Source organism: Zootoca vivipara, chromosome 8 (assembly GCF_965207765.1).
Source record: "Zootoca vivipara chromosome 8, rZooViv2.hap1.1, whole genome shotgun sequence".
Lineage (NCBI taxonomy): Eukaryota > Metazoa > Chordata > Lepidosauria > Squamata > Lacertidae > Zootoca > Zootoca vivipara.
In genome coordinates this window covers 75,513,409-75,532,348 of record NC_142591.1, presented here as the reverse complement: position 1 = coordinate 75,532,348, position 18,940 = coordinate 75,513,409, and the positions used below count along the sequence as shown (strand labels likewise).

The 18,940-nt window shown below is 44.1% G+C and overlaps 2 protein-coding genes across 3 annotated transcripts in view; one reads left to right on the top strand and one right to left on the bottom strand.

The window, feature by feature from the left end:
• The window catches only part of NSMCE2 (NSE2 SUMO ligase component of SMC5/6 complex), a 210,996-nt gene extending 192,810 nt beyond the window's left edge, over positions 1-18,186 (bottom strand). Inside the window, exons 1-2 of one of the 2 annotated variants that reach the window (XM_060277624.2) lie at positions 17,886-18,186; positions 16,219-16,365 (exon numbers count right to left, since the gene is read on the bottom strand). In XM_060277624.2, the coding sequence (XP_060133607.1) occupies positions 16,219-16,351 (133 nt within the window). In that variant the 5' untranslated portion in view covers positions 16,352-16,365; positions 17,886-18,186. The remainder of the gene's footprint in view (positions 1-16,218; positions 16,366-17,885) is intronic. The other variant, XM_060277623.2, reaches the window with a different exon arrangement.
• Positions 18,187-18,317: 131 nt separating this feature from the next.
• WASHC5 (WASH complex subunit 5) overlaps positions 18,318-18,940 on the top strand; it is a 47,131-nt gene continuing 46,508 nt past the window's right edge. Inside the window, exon 1 of the mRNA XM_060277622.2 lies at positions 18,318-18,458. The gene's annotated coding sequence lies outside the window, so the exon portion shown is untranslated. The remainder of the gene's footprint in view (positions 18,459-18,940) is intronic.

Below are 18,940 nucleotides of genomic sequence, written 5' to 3'. Positions count from 1 at the left end.
GGATTTTCCTATATAATAAAACCATTGTTTACCAGAAACCTAGCCTCCCCCATTCCCATTGAGGAACAATTCAGAAGCTCTCTTCGGGGGGGGGGTATTAGCCACAACTTGCTGTATTGTGCAAACTCAACTAACCCTTGTTAGTCTTAACTATGGTTTAGTTAAAACAAGTTAATCTCAGACCATGGTTTACTAACCACATTTTAAGGTTTGGATGCAACACTGGACTGGGGTTAAATTGAAAACGGAAGCAAAAGTTTCCCATCTCCTCCCTGCTACCGCACTGTCAGAGGAAAGGAGAACACATGACCCCCAAGGAAAGACTAGGGTCTTCATTCCCGTCATAATAAACCATAATTGATTATGATGTTTGGACGCAGCCATTATCTCCACTCAAAGAAACAGAAATCCCCATAAGGAGAAGACCTTAAAGCAAATTAGGGCCCAAATCACCGGTCCCATTCCCTTCTAGTTAAATTTTACCTTCGTGCAGCCGGCTTGTTGCTACACACAGTGACACAGATCCCTCTCTAGTCTACACCCAAGCAAGCAAGAAGCGGTAATAAGAGATCAAGAACACATTTGAGCCAAGCAAATTGTTCACAGTGCAGCTGGCCTGGGGAGAGTCCTAAGAACTCGGCTGCCCCATCCCTGGGCATAGATTAATGAGACATGGGAGATTCACAACGGAATCAGAGTTGGAAGGGGGGACTTCCGGTTCGTCGCGGCGGTGAGAAGGACGCAGGGACTTCGCGTGCCGAGGTCCCTGGCTTCTCGGAGGGGGGGGAAGTCCGCAGAGCGAGCGGACTCCCCGTAAAAGCATCGGATCGAGAGTTCCGATGACTCAGGCGTTCAGCGGCTGCTCCGTTTGGCGGATCCCCCGCCGCCCGAGAGCTCAATAGAGCGATCGTGAGCCGGTGGGGTTGAACCGCGGGAGCCATTTTGGGCCACATCTTACCTCCGGGAAGCGAAGCTCCGAGTCCTGACCCGGCAAGCGGCGGATTCTTCCGATTTGATACTAAAGATTCCTAAAGAAGTAAGTGGAACTTTGATCGGGATTCTAAATTTGCTGATTGGAAAATAGGAGACTTAAAGAAACGGAAGCCGGTCTCTTCCTAATGGGAAACTGGGAGGCGTTTGGGAAAAAAATCCAAAGCTGAATAACGAAAGAATTTGAAGTAAAATAAAAAAATTCCTTCAGTAGCACCTTAAAGACCAACTAAGTTTTTATTTTGGTATGAGCTTTCGTGTGCATGCACACTTCTTCACACGAAAGCTCATACCAAAATAAAAACTTAGTTGGTCTTTAAGGTGCTACTGAAGGAATTTTTTTATTTTACTTCGATCCAGACCAACACGGCTACCTACCTGTAACCGAAAGAATTTGAAACTGTGGTCCCGAGAGGGAAAAAAGACTTTTTGGAACCATCTCAGCCCCCGAGTCCGGCACCCCTTGAGGTACAGCGGCATTAAGGGGAAGAGTGTTTTGACAGCTGTCAAAGCTGTCAAACTGTTAAAAGACCGGGTGGATTGATTGCATTGCTGTGAACAGGAAAAATTGTTTGTAAAGGTGAAAGAACTATTTAAATTGGAAGTAAGAATGGATTTGGGACTGAGTTAAGAATCAAGAAAAAGAACAGCCAAAATGGAGTCGATCGTCTGAGAGAGGAATTTTCCAGTACCCATTGTTCCCTACCCCCTGTTTATCTGCGGTTACGAGAGGTATGAAAACAAAGCTGTCTCGAGCCTTCCAGGAGACTGTACTGAACTACTTGCTGTCATGGGAAGATTTCTACAAGGAATGGCAACATCCCAACTTACCACCAGTTGAGATTGAAGTCCAAGTCCAGGACTTAGAGGATAATTTAAATTTAAATTTGGAGACTGCTGATTCTGAGACTGTGTGTGAGGAGAAACAATTGGAAGAGGACTTGGACTGTGACAAATTTGTTTGGGATGAAGCAAGATATGACTTCCAAAAGGAAGAAAAACAACCAGAACAAGAAGATGAGAGACTAAGGGATTTAAAGTTTAATGGATTTGAAGATTCTGGAGGGGTTAAAATGTGGGGTGGGGTGTTTGAGGGATGGGAAGGACAGGGGCAGGGGGGGCAAAGGCCTGGAGATGGACTTGGGAAAGAATGGGTGTGGGGTAAAAACTTTAGTTAAAAGGTATTGTTTTGGTTTCTGAAAGAAGGTCTTCGAAATCTTGGCATGACAATGGAAATGCTGAACCAATTGGGGGAAAAAGACTTAGGGAGAGGAGATGGAATGTAAAAAAGAAAGGGAAAAAAGTGTTATGTTTCCTTAAGGGAGTATAAGAATGGCTTGGAAAGAATTTTTAAGTTACTGTAAATTATTGCAGGTTAAGTGAGGTGTTTAGGCAGAAAGCTGCCTGCCCCCCTCTCCTTGTCGCGAATTTCTTCACGGCGCTTTAGCAGAGATGTTAAGAGTTCCAGTTTCTTTAGTGCAGTATATTTATTGTGAGCTATATACAAATATCTACAGGCAGTTCATACACAAGCAGTTCATACACTCTCTAAACCTCTCACTGACCACACCCTTCTACAACACCACCACCAACATTGCTGGATAGGTTTCCCTTTTAAACCACTGACAGCCAATCAACTGACAGCACATTACTGCTGAGTCATTCTGACCCAGCACTTCTACAGAAAGTATTGCATCAGCCAGTTTCACTTTACTAGTGCACTCAGGCCTGCAGATTTACTATTTCACACAGCATTCTGTGGATCCCAACACTCCTCCTTAAGTCAAAGGCTTGAGACCTAACAATTCTCTTAAGTCTCGAAATTTAGAAGCATCCAAACATTTTGTATATAAGTCTGCCACATTACATTTTGTGTTACAATGTTGTACTTTTAACACATTTCTTTCCAAAGCATTTTTAACATTGCCATATCTTATTGCAATATGTTTACTTTTGCTCTTAAAGTTCTGTTGGTTGGCAAGCTGCTGTGCTGCCATGTTATCACTGAGCACAGTGATTGGCATTTCTCAAGGTATTCCTAGTTCTTTTGTTAGGCAAGCAAACCACTCTATTTGTGACACACATTCGCTTATGGCTGAGTACTCTGCTTCACAAGTACTTGTGGCAACAAACGTTTGCTTGAGGCTTTTCCATTGAACCAGGGCATTTCCAATATATATGGCATAGCCAGTGGTAGATTTTCCATTTTCTCTGTCTCCCCAGCTGGCATCAGCATATGCATATACTTGTTGATCACACCCTGTATCTAGCACCAGTTTGTAATCTTTTGTGCCTTTCAGATACCTCAGGATTCTTTTAAGTGCTACCCAATCTCTCTGAGCTGGGTCTGCACTTCTTTGGCTTAACATGTGCACTGCCAATGTTATGTCAGGTCTCGTCCAGCAACTTAAATATAACAGAGAACCCAACAAAGAATGAAATGCTGTTGCATTCTCACATTTCTGCCCCTCTGGTTCATTTTTATACTGTGTAGTTATGGGAGTGTCAGCCTCATTTGCCCTTTCCATTCCATATGTCTTCAGTAATTTTTCAATCTTTTCCTTCTGACTTAGGGAGTAGACACCCTCTTCATTCCTCTGAACCTCTACTCCTAAGTAATTTTGGATTTCTCCCAAATGCTTCAGTTTGTACTTGTTACCTAGGTTGTTCATGAACCAAGACACTTGCTTTTGTGCAGTTGTTATTAGACAAATATCATCAACATACAAAAGTAAATAACAAACGCTTCCTTGTACTGTTGCTGAATATAAACAGGAATCAGCCAGGCTTTGTTTGAATCCTATCTTTTTCAAAGTTGTGTCTATGCATTCATGCCATAGACGTGCACTTTGGTGTAAACCATATAGTGCCCTCTGCAGCTTTAAGACCATGCTGTCTCTTTCCAGCTCATAACCTGGTATTTGCTGCAAATACACCTCTGCATCAATGGGAGCATTTAAATATGCTGAGGCAACATCAAAATGATTAACTTTTAACCCCCTCAGGCTTGCCATTGCTAAAACTGATTTTACTGTTTCAGATTTTGTTGTTGGGGCAAAGACTTCATCATAGTGAATCAGTTTCTTTTGCGTAAAGCCTCTGGCAACTAGCCTGGCTTTCCTTTGGCAACTACCATCAGCCAGCGTTTTCACTTTAAAAACCCATCTACAGCTTATGGGCTTTTTACCTTTAGGCAATTCTGCAGGTACAAACACACTGTTGTTTAGCAAAGAGTCATACTCTGCCTGCATTGCCTTTAACCACGCCTCTTTCTCTAGAGTAGGTAACTCTTGCAGTTCTTCAAAGTTTTCTGGCTCAATTACACACACCTGATTTATGCTGTCTGTGAACCCATAACGGGCTGGAGGTTGACCTTTATTACTTCTCTCAGACCTCCTAGGTTCATTAATCTCACTCCCTGGGCTACCTTCAGGACTGCTTTTGGGGTGGATTGACACTGGAGATTTACCTCCTCCTGTCCTGGTTACACTTTCTTTTTCCCCTTGCTCCACTCGAGTAGTTGGAGAAAGTTGCTCAGTCTTTACCTCCTCCCTTTCAACTTTACTGGGAGAGCTGCCAATTCTTAGCTTTGTTTCAACTGCCTTATCAGATACACTCGGCAGTAAAACACTTTCTGGCAATTGGTTTGCATGTATCTTGGGCCAATTTCTTTGCTCATTAAAACTGGCTGACCGACTAAAACTCAAAAGGTTTTTATCGTTTTCAAACCGGTAAGCTTTTGTTCCGCTTTCATACCCAAGAAATAACAACTGCTGTGCTCTTTTTCCACCTTTTCTTCGATTTTTCACAGGTATATCCACCCATGCCTTTGTTCCAAAGATTCTCAAATGTTGCAAACTGGGACTTTTGTTATAGAGAACCTTGTAGGGTATATCATCTAATACACTTGACCATAGGCGATTCCCAATATAATTAGCTGTTTTAATACTCTCAGCCCAATATTTAATTGGAAGATCTGCATCTGCTAACAATGCTTTCATTTGTGTCTGCAAAACTCCTCCCCTACGCTCTGCTACACCATTCTCTTGAGGAGTTGCCACATTGGCAAGCCTATGTTTAATCCCTTGGGTTCGCAACCAGTCTCTTAGAGAGTTTGCCATAAATTCACCTCCCCTGTCTGTCTGAATAGAAAACACCTTTTGGCCAAGTTGCCTTTCTACCCTTCTTACCCAGAACTTCAAAGTGTGGGGCACTTCAGACTTTTGCTTTAATGGGTAGACCCAGCCAAACCTAGAGTAGTCATCCACCAGAATTAAACAATACTTATTACGGGAGACACTTGGTGGAAAAGGACCTGTTACATCGGCATGAATCAACTCCAGTGGTCTTTTGGTTTCTCTCTGGCTTGCTCTTGCTACTGGGCAAGCCCTACTCTTAACCTCCTTGCAAATATTGCAGTCCAAGTACTTACTACAACTCTTAATGTTTTTCATCCCCCCACACAACTCCAACGTTTTGTTCAGCACCTTAAAGCTAGCATGAGCCATGCGTCTATGCAGGAGATGAATACACATATTGTGGGTTGGGACATTTTGCACATTTGCAACCTTAGACTCACTCCGTAATACATACATATTAGTTCTAAGGTCAGCATTTGCCAACACTGCCCCATTTTTCTTTATCTGGCACTGGTCTCCCACAAAGTTTACTTCAAAGCCTGCTTTTGCCAAGTCAGGAATGCTTAGGAGATTGTTTTGCAAACTAGGCACACACAACACATTCCTGAATGTGTGTCCCAGTTGTGGGAACACAACCTCCCCCTCACAAACCACATTAGCTTTCTGGCCTGTAGCAAGACTTACATGTTTTTTGTTTGAAGCCCTAGCATCAGTCAGCAATGCTTTTCTTTTACAAAAAGTTTGAGAAGCTCCACTGTCCAGAACCCACAGCTCTTCATTTTCTTGACCATCTGCAGACACCCAGGCGGTAGACTCTCTCTGCTGCCTCCTGTGCTTCTGCTGTTTTTGGTGTTTTTTCAGGCAGTCCCGAAGCAGATGTGCACTGGACTTGCAGCAAAAACACCTTTTTACTTTGTTGACCACCGGCTGGTCTGCAGCAGCTCCTCCTGGCTCATTCTCTGGCTGCTGGCACCTCTGCTCCTCCCGGCTGTTGTTCCCTCTGGGATGCTCCAACAGCTGGGCTGAGGTCATCTTTCGCTCGGCACGCCTGTCCTCCTCTGCATACAACCGCCCGGTGATGTATTCCAGGGTCAGCTTATCAGCCTCCACCGACTCGAGAGAAGTGACCAGCATATCATAGCTGTCGTCAAGGGAACTCAGGACTATGAAAACTTTGTCCTCTTCCCCCACTGGCTTCCCTCTTAAGGCTAGCTCCTGGAAACAGCCTGTTAGGAACTTTAGGTGGTTTACCAGAGAGTCGCCCGGTTTCTTCCGACACCGGTACATTCTCCTGGTCAGCGTTATCAGTGAACCAGCTGTCTCACGCACATGGACAGCCCTGAGTGCATCCCACGCCTCCTTCGCCGTCACCTTATCTGTTACGTAGACAAGCTGGCTATCGTCCACTCCAAGAACAATAGTAGACAGTGCTCTCTCATCCTTTTCTAGCTCGGCCACCGCTTGTGCCAGCTTCTCATCATCGTCCCAATCCTCCTCAGGGGACTGTGGCGTAGTTTCCACCACCTTCCACAAACCCTCACGCTTGAGGAAGTGTTGCATGCGGACCGACCAGACGCTGTAGTTTGTGGCCGTCAGCTTCTCTAGCAACACGCCAGCTCTGGACTGCTCCATACCTTCAGCTCACCTCCAGCTCCTCACGGCTAGACAACTGCTACCTGGACTCTTGCGCAGCGGAAGCGTGCTGGGCCCATAACCCTGTCGCGAATTTCTTCACGGCGCTTTAGCAGAGATGTTAAGAGTTCCAGTTTCTTTAGTGCAGTATATTTATTGTGAGCTATATACAAATATCTACAGGCAGTTCATACACAAGCAGTTCATACACTCTCTAAACCTCTCACTGACCACACCCTTCTACAACACCACCACCAACATTGCTGGATAGGTTTCCCTTTTAAACCACTGACAGCCAATCAACTGACAGCACATTACTGCTGAGTCATTCTGACCCAGCACTTCTACAGAAAGTATTGCATCAGCCAGTTTCACTTTACTAGTGCACTCAGGCCTGCAGATTTACTATTTCACACAGCATTCTGTGGATCCCAACACTCCTTACTCTGAGGCAGAGGGGTGAGGAGGAAATGGAACCTTGGAAGTGCTGTACCCTGCAGGCACCTCTTGTGGCAGGAGGGGACCTGTGGGAGGGCAGCATGAAAAAGGAGGAGGATTGAGTTAATATTATAAGATTAAGATTTGAAGCTGAGTTGGAAAATTCGCCACAAGTAATCAGAATTTGTAAGGAAAACCATGAGGAAGACAACCGAGGGAGTCGCAATTAAGATGTCAAAATAATAAGAACTGGGAAGTTTGAACTCTTCCCAATTTTCTTTTTGTTTTTTTTTCTTCTTTCTTTTCTTTCTTTCTCTTTTTTTTTCTTTCTAGGTTTATTAATATGATTATGAAAGAGTTGGGGGATGCAGATCCCCATAACTCCTTCCTCCCTGTTCTCTCAGTGGCAGGGGGGGGATATGGAGGGAGGAGGGAGGGGGGAAGCAGAACTCAACTCATAATTGGACCCCTTTGTTTCCTAAAGCACACGGGCCCTACTGGTGGCAGAAGTGGACCGGTGGGTGGAGGGAAAATGAAGGGACAGTGTTATATTATATGTCTTGTTTGTGTATTTCTTGTTTGAAAATTAATAAAAATCTCTTTAAAAAAAAAGGAATCAGAGTTGGAAGGGACCGCGTGGGTCATCTAGTCCAACCCCCTGCAGCGCACGAATCTTTTGCCCAACGTGGGGCTCGAACCCACAACCCTGAGCTTAAGAGTCTCACGCTCTGCCGACTGAGCTGGGTCTCCTGATGTTTTAATTCTAAATGAAAAGAAGAAGCAAGGGTTCCTGATTTAGACTGGAAATGAGTTTCACACACGCACGCCACTGTTCTAAACAGCTCTCTAAAGCTGCCATGAGATCTACAGAAGAGATGCAGATGCCGCTGAATTTTCTTTAACTAAATCTAATTTCAGATCTTTTGCCATGCATTTGTCCTCTGCCTTCATGAGGAAGTATACCTGTTCAGAAGTGTCAGGGTTGTAGTGACTACTCTTGAGTAACGACCTTCCACATGCTTGTCTTTCAGACTTTTTATTGGTGCACATCAACGAACTGCTGATTCCATGTCTACCCGCTCAAGTCAGATTCCTGCACTGCCCTCCACCGCGTTCTGGACCAACATAAAAGCCTCGGAACTGAGAAGCGCCTCCCTTTTCTCCTCCTCCTCAATTCCGGCGTCGGGGGGGGGGGACGGGTCTTCTGTCTGACCGATTCCTGTCCTCTCTTTCCGCCTCCCTCTCTTCCTGCCTATGGAGCAGGGGCTCTTGGATGCTGCCAGAGCCCTGGCACTCCCTCTCCGTTTCCTGACTCCCTCCATCAGACCCTTCACTCTCATGACTGCTGGGAGACGGGCTGCTTCGGATGAAGGGGGGGTTCTCTATAAGCCCTCCCCCCCTTACAATAAGCAATATGCCTCTACTGTACATACCGAACGCCAGAGACAAACAAAATGGGCAGGAGGGGTCGATATGCTGCCCTGCTTGTCATAAGCTTGCCAGCTGGCCACTATTTAGCGAGAAAGAGGTTCAGGATTCAACTTAAGTTGCCCCACCAGTAGAAGCCAGTGCAAGGAGTTCTGATATTCGCGGACAACCCTGGGAGCACAGAATGGAAGGCAGCAAACAAATTTAATAAATAATAATAATAATAATTGTGCAACAGGGCTTCCACAACTCCTCTTCCCCCATGTGACACCCACAAATCCGCTCTGGAGGGTCGGGACAACCCCGAGAACAGCACACGGGTCGGGGAAGGAATCTTTCCAACAAGCAGAAACACTTCTGAAGACGGAACAATTAGCACAACATTGTTTTCCTCCCTTCGGGTCTGTTCAGAAGGCATCAACATTTGCACAGCCTGCTGTGGTTAAAAATACCGGATCATGGCTGGGGGGGGGGGAGAGAGAGAGAGAGAGAGAGAGACCCTGGTATGCCTCCCTTTCTGGAAGGATTTACACAAAGGGCAGTGACTAACACAGGGAGGACTACAGAGGCGTAATATTTACATAAAGGAATCTCTCTGACTCCAGACCGAATACACGTCATCTGTGTTTTCTTTTTTTTTCCACCAGTTAATTTCTTCCAGCTGGTTCGGCTGCTTAAATCTTGCTGACTGGCTTCCTCTTGGAAACCAGGGTGGTGGCAGGGTGGGTTGCTGCTATTAATTAGCCATTTTCATGCAAAGCTAAATATACTATTTATGTGCGTATGTGTGTGTGTGTAATATATATATAAACACAACACGGAGATACAGAGAGACACACAAACGGCATAGTTGACTCAAAGCAAGGACTCAAAGCAAGGACTCAAAGCAAGGAGTGCAACAACACAGATTTGACATTCCCCCTCACGCTATTATTAACAGAAACATTTTCTTTTATTCCAATAGGCTTTTCACATATTATTCTGTGGCTCGTTTTTTGTCGTCGTCCCCCCAATATTTTGTTAATGGCTGCCGTTTCGGATTGCATTGTTTTTCAATCGCTGTGGCTTAATTGTTTTATTTTTGTAAATCACCGTATTCAGAAGGGTGCGAACTATCTTAAATAGTAATCCACGACAGCAAACCCGCCTCCAAAAAAAGAACAACAAAAGGATTTTATTTAAGACAAGGGGGGTGGAATTGTGCGACATATTTGCCACGGAAATGAACAAACGTTTTTCACGACACTCCACTTTAATCCTTGCGAAGGCCTCTATGTGCTAAGGCCTCCGTGCTAAGGCCTCAGTATGCAGATGACACAACCTTGATGGCAGAAAGTGAGGAGGAATTAAAGAACCTTTTAATGAGGGTTGAAAGAGGAGAGCGCAAAATATGGTCTGAAGCTCAACATCAAAAAAACTAAGATCATGGCCACTGGTCCCATCACCTCCTGGCAAATAGAAGGGGAAGAAATGGAGGCAGTGAGAGATTTTACTTTCTTGGGTTCCATGATCACTGCAGATGGTGACAGCAGTCACGAAATTAAAAGACGCCTGCTTCTTGGGAGAAAAGCAATGACAAACCTAGACAGCATCTTAAAAAGCAGAGACCCCACCTTGCCGACAAAGGTCCGTATAGTTCAAGCCATGGTTTTCCCAGTAGGGATGTATGGAAGTGAGAACAGGACCATAAAGAAGGCTGATCGTCGAAGAATTGATGCTTTTGAATTATGGTGCTGGAGGAGACTCTTGAGAGTCCCATGGACTGCTAGAAGATCAAACCTATCCATTCTGAATGAAATCAGCCCTGAGTGCTCCCTGGAAGGACAGATCGTGAAGCTGAGGCTCCAATACTTTGGCCACCTCATGAGAAGAGAAGACTCCCTGGAAAAGACCCTGATGTTGGGAAAGATTGAGGGCACTAGGAGAAGGGGACGACAGAGGACAAGATGGTTGGACAGTGTTCTCGAAGCTACGAACATGAGTTTGACCAAACTGCGGGAGGCAGTGCAAGACAGGAGTGCCTGGCGTGCTATGGTCCATGGGGTCACGAAGAGTCGGACACGACTAAACAACAACAAAGGCCTCTATGTAAATGTTGTGGGATCTTGGCTGATCCTTACATGGACAGCAGACTCTCTTTCCAAATGGACTGAATCAGCAAACTAAAGGCCCGGGGGCCAGATGCAGCCCAATCGCCTTCTAAATCTGGCCCGCAGATGGTCCGGGAATCAGCATGTTTTTACATGAGTAGAATGTGTCCTTTTATTTAAAATGCACCTCTGGGTTATTTGTGGGGCATAGGAATTTGTTCAATTTTTTTTTCAAAATATAGTCCGTCCGCCCCCCCCCCCAAGGTCTGAGGGACAGTGGACCGGCCCCCTGCTGAAAAAGTTTGCTGACCCCTGCTCCAAACAAACAAACGTTTAAATTTGTTTTCAAATAGGTTGTTAATAATACAACTGCCATAGTGGACCTCCTTTGCAGGAACAACTCTGGCTCAGGCTGGGATCCTAAACACTGAGGAGTAAACCAATGGATACAGTGAAATGTACTGGCATTTGTCCACAGTATTGCATGGTTCCTGAGCCACTCTCCCAGCTAAGACTCAATTGTAACTGTTTTTTGCCAATACCTTTAACGTTCTACTTCGTACTTTTTTTGTAAACTGCTTAGAGGCTTTCTCACAGTCAAGCAGTAGATGATTTTTTTATAAAAAAAAACTTAATAATGTTCCTTATGGGGAAAAAGATAAACAAAGCACCTGCAGTATTAACATATTTAGGGTGACGCACTAGTCATGTTCCTGGAAATAAATCCTGTTCAACTCAGCAGAACTTTCCTTCCGCGTACAGGAATGTGAATGCTGCAAAGCTTGGGGTTCAAAACAACCAGAAGTTTTTATTTTATTTGGGGTGGAGGGGGGAGTTTAAAATGGGGCTATTGGGTTCGTTTCGATTCTCCAGCGTGTTAATTGTAACATGGCCTGAAACAGAAAATATGAAGAAAGAAGCCTCTCTTTCAAACAACAAATAGCGGATTTGCCTGTTTGAAATAAAATTTGCTCGCACTTCATCTATCTAAATGAAAAATTAAGGCTTTGATCATTTGGAAATGCATTTGAATTTAAACTGGTTGGTTAATCAATTAAGAAGCAGGCGACATATCGGTTCAACTAAAAACTACTAACTTGGTCTCTTCCTCCACCCACACCTCCCGAAAAATAGGTGATGTTGTTACACTACGTGCCACACTTTTTAACAAAAAGAGGTGCCCATAACTGCCTCAAGTACCCCCTGAAAAAAAAGCACTGCTTAAATCTTTAAATTTCAAAGTGACTTAGATTCTTCCATGTCCATGCAGATTAACTTTGGCAAGAGCTCCCTCTGGTGCTCTATCATAATATATTACTTCCAGTATCTTTGTTGTTTAGTCGTTTAATTGTGTCCAACTCTTCGTGACCCCATGGACACTGTCCAGCCATCTCATCCTCTGAGGTCCCCTTCTCCTTGTGCCCTCAATCTTTCCCAACATCAGGGTCTTTTCCAGGGAGTCTTCTCTTCTCATGAGATGGCCAAAGTATTGGAGCCTCAGCTTCAGGATCTGTCCTTCCAGTGAGCACTCAGGGCTGATTTCCTTCAGAATGGATAGATTTGATCTTCTTGCAGTCCATGGGACTCTCAAGAGTCTCCTCCAGACCATCATTCAAAAGCACCGATTCTTTGGCGATCAGCCTTCTTTATGGTCCAGCTCTCACTTCCATACATCACTACTGGGAAAACCATAGCTTTAACTATACGGACCTTTGTCGGCAAGGTGATGTCTCTGCTTTTTAAGATGCTGCCTAGGTTTGTCACTGCTTTTCTCCTCTCTCAAAACCCACAGAAAGACAGGGATTTTAAAGGAAAAATAATATAGAGTCTCTACCCAGCAGCTTCTTTACCTTGCCTCGAAACGTACAGAAACTTTATTATCCATTTATTTTTACTGATCTGCAGCATTTCTTTCCTGCCCTTTACACAAAAAGGCTCTCAAAAGTGGCTTCTGTTCTAAGACGGTCCCTCTTCTCAGGCTCACATTATTAGGAGTGGAAAATAATGCCAATATATGTTACATTGGGTAATCAATGCACCCCTTGGTTTCAGATAGTACGTACATGGGAAGGAGAGTCTAAAAGCCCAGGAGACCAGGGTGGATAAAAATCAATTCAAAAATTCAAAAAAAATCAGATTTTTTAAATTTAAATTGGATTTTTAAAATAAAATGCTTTTGGAGGAAAAATCTTTCTAAAGGTAGTTTTCTATTTAAGTTACATTATACTGTAGTCTAACGGCTATTCCATAAGAAAATAAGGATTTGTTTTAAGTTTTTCATGTGTGCTAAAACTACAGTGGTACCTCGGTTTGCGAACGCAATCCATTCCGTGGAGGCATTCGCTCATCGAAGGCACACGTCTGCGCGTGCACAAAGCACCGATAGAGTGCTTCTGCGCACACACGCGCTGCGCAGATGGCTTTTGCGCATGCACGAGCTGCACAGATCGCGTCTGCGCATCCGACGCCGCGGAACCCGGATGTAAACACTTCCGGGTCTCCGGCGTTCGTAAACGGAGGTTTTTGTAAACGGAGGTAGGCATAAACCGAGGTTCCGCTGTAAGTCTAAGTAGTTCTTTTTTAAAAAGTTTAACCACATCAGTTAACAAACATGGATACATATGCTATGTTATTGTTTTAGTTAAATAAATTGTTTAAATTGCTATTAAGGAAATGATTGTGTTTCTCCTTCCAATAAAGTACAGCAGAAAAGCTGTCCAAATATAAACAGTTAACTTATTAAACCTCACAATAATTTCGTAATTATCTGTCTGTGTATTTCTAATTAGAACACAGTATTTTGATATAACTGTAAAAAGTACTCTGAAAATTTATTATTCCAAAAATGAAACCTTCATCTGGTTGTCAATATTAAGAAAAGAAAAATATTTTCCTTTACTCCTGTGCAGCGGCTAGATTATAAATTGGTCAAAAATGGAAAAAGGAGGAGGCACCCACGGTTCAGGATTGGCAGGTGAAATTAATTGAGTTCGTTAATTTGGCAAGAATGACAGCAGCGATTAGGAATATACCTAAGCAGAAACCTCTACTGGAATGGGAGTGTGTGGAATTTTATTTTAGGAAAAATAATATTAAGACTGAGTTAGCGATCTGCTGGGATTAGAATCACATGGGGGGGGGGAAATTATATTTAAAATTTGTAAGGGATTTAAAAGGATGGGTAAAATAGATTTAGTAGAAAAAGATATTGCAAGTAATAGAGAATTTATAAGGAAAGCGATGTATAATTGGTTGGGAAGAACAGTTTTTTAATGTAAATGTAGATGTGGATTATTGTTGGTTTATATAATTTTTGTTTGTTTGTTTGTTTGTTTTCTTGTTTATAGGTTTGTATTTGTTTGTTTATAATTGTTTATTGTTTATTGATTTGTTGTTTTTAAGAGAAGAAATAAAGCTTATTTTAAATTTTTTATAAAAAAAAATTAAGATACCAGCAAGAATGAGCCTTTCTGTTAAAAAAAAAAAAGATTTAAATCAAGTCTTACTGACAAGTGATTTAAATCATGATTTAAACTGATTCAAATCCATCCTGCAGGAGACTAATTTTCACTGCCCTATAGGAGCTATGATGGCTCATTTACAAGAAGTAACTCCAGAAGTGTATACAGTCATACCTTGGAAGTTGAACAGAATCCGTTCCGGAAGTCCGTTCTACTTCCAAAGCGCAGCTTTTGATTGGCTGCAGGAAACTCCTGCAGCAAATCGGAAGCCGTGGAAGCCCGTCAAAAGCTCGGCTTCCGAAAGAACGTTTGAAAACCAGAACACTCACTTTCGGTTTTCGATCGTTCGGGAGCCGGAACGTTTGACTCCCAAGGCGTTCGGGAGTCGAGGTACGACTGTCCTTGATTCTGACCAACCCCTGTGACTTTTCAGCAGTCAGACTCACCTCTGGCTCTTGGCCACCCTTATTCCACTCGCCTGCTTCTGCCTCTGATCCCAGACCTCTCTCTGCCACAGAATCTCCCCGCTCACGAAACCCTGTTACCTCTTCAGCTTCCGACACCTCCTCCTCCCCGTCCCACCACCAATGCCCAGGCTCCAAGCCTTCTTCCCTTGGGGGCTCCCCAGCTGGTTCCTCTGACCATTTCTCCACGCCCAACCAGCCCACAGCATAAGCCAAGCACAAGTCTTCATCAGAGTTAAAGGGCATGTTCCAGTCAGGCAAAAACACTCAAGGAAGATGTGAATCAAGGTCTGTGGCCTTGGGAAAGGCTTAGAGGGCTGTGTTTGGGCCCAACTTGAGGTTGGGCTATCCTACGAGTTTCCCACAAGCATAATATCCCTCTCCTGCTGTTGTTCCCCAGGAACTCTGACCCTGGCGTCAACATCCAGCCAACTTGACCAATGCCCATTGATAGCATTGCCCTCCATGAATTATCTAAACCCCTCTTGCAAAACCACCCTCGGCTTTTGCAGCAGCCAAACTGTCCCAGTACGATGCACATTAGGGAAACTGTGTACCCTTGGTACTCAAACAACTTGGAACCCAAACAATGCAAACCTGGAAGTGTGTGTTCCTTTGCAAACTTTTTTTCGGAAGCTAAATGTGCTCCGTAAGAGTGTTATGCCTCTGATCTGAGTCCCACGCTTCCGTTTTTAGTGTTATGCTAAGGTCTGTCTGTTTTTGATATTTATTTTGAGTTTTTGTTTTTGCAGCTCGTTTTGTTTTGTTTTTGTGACTCTGTGGATTATTGCTTTCATTTTATGGATGACTGGTGTTAAATTGCTGTTTTAAGGGTTGTTTTTAAAAGTCTTGAACGGATTAATCCGTTTTGCATTGCTTTCTATGGGAAAGTGCACCCTGTTTGGAGGCACTGAAAATTTATCCAGGGCCCCATTTGCATTCTAACTCTCAACTAAAGCTTTATAACCATAGAATCTTAAGAGTTGGAAGGGACCCAAGGGTCATCTAGTCCAACCCCCTGCAATGCAGGAATCTCAGCTAAAGCATCCATGACAGATCCATGACATCCAACCTCTGCTTAAAAACCTCCAAGGAAGGAGAATCTATAACCTTCCAAGGGAGTCTGTTCTTCTGCTGAACAGCTCTTAACTGTCAGAAAGTTTTTCTGAATGTTTAGTCTGAATCTCCTTTCCTGCAACATGAAGCCATTGGTTCGAGTCCTACCTACCAGTGCGGAAGAAAACAAGCTTGCTCATCTTCCATATGACAGCCCTTCAGATATTTGAAGTCTCCTCTTTTCCAGGCTAAACAGACCCAGCTCCTTCAACCGCTCCTCATAAGGCTTGATCATCTTGGTCGCCCTCCTCTGCACACATTCCAGATTGTCAACCTCCTTCTTAAATTGTGGTGTGCCCAGAATTGGACACAATATTCCAGATGTGGTCTGTCCAAGGTGGAACATAATAATAATACTAATAATTTTATTATTTATACCCCGCCCATCCGGCTGGGTTTCTTCTTTAAAGAAAATAAAGTGACAGCCATTCCAAAAACTCAAAACAAACCCACAACTCACTTTTACTTTCCACAAGGTCCAGTGCAACAGTTGTAGCGATGTCCATTCCGGTACTTATGTTGGACTGGCAGGTTTTCAGAGACGAAAGGCACGCATCCACAGCGCTGAAGGAGACCACCGAGCGCCCAGACATCGTGAACGTGTTTCCTGAAAAAATATATAACATATGTTTTTACAGCTCTGACACTGTGCCACTCTGCAACGCACATTCATGCACACATTTTCCCGTCTCTCGAAAGTTGGTCTCATTTATAGTCGGTCTAATTTGAGACAAACAAACTCTCATCTCTTCCTCAACACAAATTTTCCCATCTCTCCTATTTGTCAGAGTTGAAAATCCCTGTTCACAACAATACGCCGTGCAGAACTGAACACCTATCCATATTCTGCAAATAAAAAAATAATTTTATACTATACTATCCTCAACATTTGAAGTTTAGGGGCTAAATGGCTTCTTAAACCAAAGTTGCAGTCACCAAAACACAATGTCTAGTAGCCATTTTGGGGCAAGAGGGCTCTCAAATCGTATTTTCCATGGACTGAAAAATAATAATGCGGTTGATCTGGGTAGTTCAGGTGACAAACCTTGAGTTAGGTTAAAATCTGAAAACCTAAAGAAGCAAATTTGATCCGGGGGCAGTTCACATAAATATTGGCCTATTCTGACCTCTTTTTCTTAATGAGGCCGATTTCGACCTCTTTTTCTTAACTGTGCTCAGGCTGCACAGTTCTAAAAAGCATTTTGGTTACAGAAATTCATTCTGATTGTGCAGATATATATATCTGATAGAATTCTACAAGATACTTTAATCTTTGTTCCTCACTCGGTCCAAGTACCGTAGGTCCACACTGATGTGCAAAATGTACATTGAAAATCCGTCTCCCGAAACACTGAAGGGCTGAAATGTTTCCTCCAATGGCATATGTGTGTGTGTGTGTGTGTGTGTGTGTGTGTGTGTATATATATATATATATATATATATATATATATAATATTATATACATAAATTTCTACGGTGCTGATTACACGCAGTTAGAAGTATTGTAAAAAGAAAGCCAGCTTCCCCAATAAATACATAAAAGGAGAATCTCTGTGAAGCAAAAACAGCAACAAAACAAAACCACCCTAGATTCAATCCTGTCTTCAGGGCCTAAACTCAGAACTGCGATTCCAAGGGTCTAGAATCCAAGCAGCAAAGCAGCAACAAACATGAGCACATGGAAACTTGTGGAAAAATCGTGGTTTATAAAGCAGGCCGACAAAACAACAAATATATTCCTCTCTGCCCTCCCTTCAAACTACTACCCACAACTTGTTGCCACGCATTTAGGATCTATAGGGGGAAGAGGTCCAAGAGGACTCCTGAAGGCCAGCAGTTCCCAAGGCTTCTTCGCCTCCTGGGGCGGAACTGCCTGACTGCAATCTCCTCGGGGCAGAGAACTTATAATAATGTTTTATTTTTTTTTATACCCCGCCCACCTGACTGGGTTTCCCCAGCCACTTACAGCATATCTAAGAACAATAAAATAGTATCACATAATAGCAGCATGACAATAAAAATGATAAAACAAAAACTGCACTGCGCAAAAGCACCTCTGTCCTCTTGGAAGCCAAGTTCCCACCTCTCTCTCTTTATACTTAAAAAAAGAAAAAGATATATTTATACCTTATTTAATAAGTTTTAAAAGATAGCGACAGCAAATGACTGGAGATACACACCCACTCCGCTCCCTTGACTCTCTCCTCCCCCTTAGTTCCTGAGAAAGAGGAGGCGGGCAGGACGCATCCTCCTCCCACTTTTCTCCTTCCTTTCTTTTTGCAGTTGCCTTGCGAAGATCACTGTTTTTTATTCTTATTTTAATCTTATTTTTGAATCCCTCGGCCGCTCCCCCGCTTGCCTCGAGCAGGGATCCCCGCGGTGTGTGGGGAGAGGTGGGGCAGCGGCGGGAAACGCGCGTCTCATCATCAGCCGGCGCCTGTTCACATGACCCGGGAAACCCTCATGTGATGCGAGGCGCTTTGCAATACCGACGGCGTTTGGCAGCTCTCGCAAAGCGGCTGCAAGCTCCTTGCGTTTCCGGGACCCTGTTCCTCCTCTCTACCTTTTCGCCCCAAGGGGCTGGTCGACCCGGGTCGTTGCTGCTTCTTGCAAAAGACCTGCTTGGCTCTGCAAAATAACGGGGCTGAAGAAGAAAAAGAAGAGCCGCCTCGCTTTGCAAAGACCCCAGCTGCAAGCCGAGTAAGTGCAGGAGGCGGGCAGGGGCCCTGGGGGTAAAAAAATGGCTGTTGCGTGGGGGGTAACGAGGCTCTAATTATAGGGGTGCTGCCCCCGCGACGACTCTCACTTTCGCTGCTGCTGCTGGTGCAAAGGCTCCCGTGTTTTGAACAGGAAACCCAGGGGCTGTTTCTACCAAAAGCATTGCAGTCTCTTGCAAATGCAGGCTTTGCAAGTTCTGCTTGGGGAGGCCGACAGCAAGACCTCTGGGATTTCTGGAGCAAGGCGCAGCTTCAGCTGGTGTAGCTCTCCCCTCCCAGTGAACCACAAAATAGGGTCTAGAACAGGCATCCCCAAACTGCGGCCCTCCAGATGTTTTGGCCTAGCTAAGAGGACCAGTGGTCAGGGATGATGGGAATTGTAGTCCAAAACATCGGGGGGGGGGCGAAGTCTGGGAATGTCTGGTCTAGAATCAAGTACAGTATAGCCCTCCCCTCCAAAAAACA